General features: G+C 33.3%; 1 protein-coding gene across 1 annotated transcript; it reads left to right on the top strand.

Moving 5' to 3' along the window:
- Positions 1-2,173: 2,173 nt before the first annotated feature.
- Positions 2,174-2,932, top strand: LOC110673102 (uncharacterized). The gene is made up of 2 exons (XM_021836123.2): positions 2,174-2,389; positions 2,501-2,932. Exons 1-2 carry the CDS (start codon positions 2,174-2,176, stop codon positions 2,930-2,932), a joined length of 648 nt encoding a protein of 215 aa, XP_021691815.2.
- Positions 2,933-4,695: the final 1,763 nt, after the last annotated feature.

Below are 4,695 nucleotides of genomic sequence, written 5' to 3'. Positions count from 1 at the left end.
GTTGAAGAAGCATAATAAGAGTGATATTGCTTATTTGCATGGTTTAAGACCAAATTGGATGAAGCCGGAGGTATGGAATGATCTTGTGGCTTATTAGAGTACGCTAGAATGGCGAAAGAAGTCAGACGCTGGATTTTTTTTACTGGTAATTTTGTGACCTCAAACTCATGTTTAATTAAATAAACCTCATGAAAAAATCAACCTCTTATAAATAAAATAATTCTCAAAATGTGTTAGATTGATTAGAATTTAATATTAATATATCAGGTTGACTAATGCACCTATTGCATTTATGGACTTGATAAATAGGGTTTTCCAACCCTACTTGGATTTTTTTGTAGTGGTGATTATTGATGACATTCTTGTATATTCTAAGTTTTTGAGGGGAGCATGATTGTCATTTGAGAATTGTTTTACAAACTTTGAGAGAGAAGAAGCTTTGTGTCAAATTTTCTAAATATGAATTTTGGCTTAAGCAAGTAACATTTCTTGGACACATTATGCCAGTTGAGGGCATATGGGTGGATCCTAGCAAAATAAAAGCGATCACAGAGTGGAAGCCACCTAAGAATGTAATGGAGGTGAGGAGTTTTCTAGAGAAAGGTATGAAAGAGAGAGAGAGAGAACGAGAGAAAATGATGAGAGAGCTAAACATATTAAAGAAGTTTTTCATGTTTTAAGAAGGATTTCCTTATTTTAATTGGATTTTTTATTTTCCTAGGTAAATTTATTTATATTTTCTAATTTATTTAGTACTCTATAAACCACTATTTCTATTTAATTTAGGAATTGAAAGCTTTGTTGTGGGAATTTAAAGATTTTTATGTTGTTTATTTTTTTTTAGATGTAAACTCTTTTTTTCTCCCTCCCTTCTTTAATTAGGTTCTGTTTATATTTCATTTTGAGAACTCACTTTATTCCAAATTGCTTTGTGTCCTTTTGGTAAATCAACTAGTTCTCTAAGTTGATTTGATTTGATAGACTCCATCTTTTCTTCTATTGCTTTGATTCATTTTTCCTTAATAGGGCCTGAAAAACCTTAGTTTTTTCTTCATCATGAAAAACCTTAATTTTTCTTCATTAGGAGTAATTAATAGGGCATGAAAAACCTTAGTTTTTATTTGTCATGAAAAACCTCAATTTTTTTTCATTAGGAGTAATTATACATGCTTCCCCTTCGATCTCACAAAAATGAAAAGAAACTCTGTACAACTTATTAGTCATAACTGAGATTGATCCATTGACTCATCAATGGGTGTATTACTCCCACTCGAACCAGGAATCAAATTTGGACTCACTTCAAGATGCAATTGTTAATTCAAATTAACAAATCTATCGTTATTTATATTGCTCCCACTCAGAAGTATGCTCTTTGTAATAGATGAATGCAAACCTAGGGTACCCTTAATTCTAATCCTTGTGGCTCGAATTGGAATATGTCCATGATCATGCATTTTACTTTACTATTTTATTTCATATGTATGAGACATGTATAAAATTAATATGTATGAGATATGCATGAAAATGGTTAATGTGCAAAGTGAGGCCTAATAGTAATTAAACCGACCAAGGAATCTTCTAATTAAAAATTAAGTTGATGGCTCTCTACCAAGGCATTTGTTTAAGGATTTTTAAATAATTGCATTATCAGCCATAGACATATGGGGATGGTGTAATAATTTAAGAGATATCCTTGAAACAAATGTTAAGCATGAGATGTTGCAAATTTGCAAATACTTAGATAGCCAGGAATGGCAATTATGAGCACCTGAGGCTATTTGAGTTAAAATTTGCTTATTTGCTGACTTGGTGGGTACAACTTAACTAATGCAAGATAAACCAAGAATAGCATGTACTTGAGGTTTTGAGCATTAGAGGCTAGTTATTGATTGAATCTCACTTGAGATGTGATGAGCAAGAGTTGCTCACTTGTGAATTATTATTAATCTAAGAATAGCAAGCACTTGAGGATTTTTAATAATTTACAAGAATTCAATCACCCATTAGAAATTTGCTCCAACTAGGATTTCCGTTTCCTACTTTGGAAGTGTAGGATTCGCCAAGTTAGTGGGAGGACCATTATGATTAAAAGACCATGATCATTTTGGTGGATTTACTAAATATAACATACTAATTAATATTTTATTTTCTATAGTTTCTTTTCTGATAAAATATGGCACCTAAAATCGATAATCCGCTCACTTCCATACTCAATGAAAATAGGCTGACAGGGCCTAACTTTATGGATTGGCTACGTAATTTGAGAATTGTTCTCAATTATGAACGTATTGGATACATCTTGGAAACCACCCTTCCATGCACTTTACCTGAAAGTGCATCAGAGGAAGAGAGGGAAACACTTAAGAAGTGGAAGGAGGATGATGTACAGGCTAGATGCATAATTTTGGCATCCATGACAAATGACCTGCAGAGGCAGCATCATAAGATGGATTCTGCCTTTGAGATAATTTATCACCTATAAGAGTTGTATGGTGAGCAGAGTCGTACTGCTAAATATGAGATATCAAAGCAGTTGTTTAGGATGAGAATGGTTGAGGGGCAAGATATCGATCAGCACATCAATAAAATGATAAGGCTGACTGAACAGCTTGAGAGCATGGATTTCACCATACATGCTGATCTCCAGCTGGATTTGATCCTACAGTCCCTGCTAAACTCATTCTCACACTTTGTTATAAACTTCAACATGAATAAGTTGGAGTGCACCCTTGCAGGCCTGTTGAATATGGCAGTAATTGCTCAAAAAGGTATGCTTGCATATAAGGAAAAGGAAGCTATGAATGTTGCCTCATCCTCTAGTGGGACTAAAGGAAAAGGCAATAAGAAAAAGAAAAAAGCTTCCACCCCTGGTCTTTTAAAGAAAATATCCAAGAAGTTAGTCAAGGTCGCAGCCAAAGCCCCAATTGTCTAGGAACCAGGCACAGGCAAGGAAAAGTGTTTCCACTGCTAGAAGGAGGGGCATTGGAAAAGGAATTGCCGCACCTATCTATACTCTCTGAAGGGCATAAGAGACAGGCCTTCAGAAGGTATGTCAGTATCTTGCTATTTGGATTCTAGTATGATGTGTGATTCTTCATTAGCTTGGATCATTGATAATGGAGCTAGTTCTCATGTATGTAATGATATGCAGGATCTAGCAGACAGGGGGGGTTTCTTCTACATCTCAAAACTAAGTGACTGAAATTTAAACTTATACCTCATATATAATTATTAGTCTTGAAAACAACTTCAACATCATAAAATTAAATTTCATTAATTAAATGGGTATCACTACAAGAAATGTTAGAATAACAACAATATAAAATTAATGCAAGTTATTATTATAAAATTGTGACTTTATAATAAAATTGTAATGGCTACAAAAATAAAAGTTATTGGTAACAATAATTTTTGCTATAAAAAAATTTATCAATGGTAATAAAAATTGCTATTATATTTTTTTTAATGATCATCAATAACAATTGTTTATGTTATTACTGTTTGTTCCAGTTTGTGAAGGGATTTTCTATGATAGCAGCACCTTTGACAAGATTGTTAAGGAAAAATGTAAAGTTTGAGTGGATTAAAAAATGCCAGGAGAATTTCAATCAATTGAAAACTTACTTAAGAGGAGCTCTAGTCTTAGTCTTACAAACTTTGGACCTTTTGATCTTAGAGATTCTGATACTATGTTAAGAAAATACCTAACTTAAAAATTTAAACTTATAGGTGAGGACTGCAATGATAGTTTTATATCTTTGTTAGTGTGTACCTATTATTATTTAATATCCAAGTATTAGATGGCTCATTGGAGCCATGGAAACACAAGATGGCTTAGTGGAGCCATACATGTGTTCCCATCAAACAGAGACACATGGAAAGTCATCATCAATTAGGTTATGCCACCTATCATTAAGAGAAAGTAAGTGGTGTGCTCCACCACCTACTATTATTAAATTTAATACTCTTGAGAATATTTGAAATTATCAAATTTCTATTGTCATATTTTCTTTTTTAAATCAAAATTGTGTCATATTGATGCAGACTCTCAAAACAGTAGCAAAATTAATTCTTTCCCCATGATTAGATTGATTAATCAAGTCGCCTCTTCCTTCCAATATTAAAAGAATCAAGTCCAGTGAAACATCTTTCATGCAAGTGGACATTTAACAACGAATAAATGATTACCACCGGTTCAGATATCTGCACCGGTACGAGACTTAATTGTCTCCAAATGGTTGTGCTTAAATATTGTCTCCCTTATGGGAAAAGGTGAATCGGCTACAAGTTATCCATGCTTTTAGCTTTTTGAAACTCATTGGGGTTCAATAGTAAATCCCTTATGGATAGGGTTAAATCAGGAGTAAATTAAATCATTTAACTGCATTCTCGATATTATGCATTTGGTAAGTGTATTGTCTAGGTACATGCATAATCCCAGCAAGCAGGATCTTGGAATGGCAAAAAGGGTGCTACATTATATTGCAAGGACTGTTGACTATGGGATTTGGTTCTTTAAGGTATCAAAATTTAAGTTGTTTGGGTTTTACCGACAGTGATTGGGCAAGTTGTTTAGATGATCGCAAGAGTACTTTTGGGAATGTATTTTGTTAGAAGAAAGAATACAAGTAATGAAGAAAAGGATTGTGTATTTGTCTGTCTCTCATTTACAGAGATATTACATCTATTTATACA

This window comes from Hevea brasiliensis, chromosome 16, assembly GCF_030052815.1.
Source record: "Hevea brasiliensis isolate MT/VB/25A 57/8 chromosome 16, ASM3005281v1, whole genome shotgun sequence".
NCBI lineage: Eukaryota > Viridiplantae > Streptophyta > Magnoliopsida > Malpighiales > Euphorbiaceae > Hevea > Hevea brasiliensis.
This window is presented reverse-complemented; position numbering and strand designations above follow the sequence as displayed.

Coding starts and splice junctions, on each gene's coding strand:
- LOC110673102 (XM_021836123.2), top strand. CDS start 2,174: ATGGCACCTAAAATCGATAATCCGCTCACTTCCATACTCAATGAAAAT. Junction 2,390..2,500: donor GGAAGGAGGATGATGTACAG/GCTAGATGCATA, acceptor TATGGTGAGCAG/AGTCGTACTGCTAAATATGA.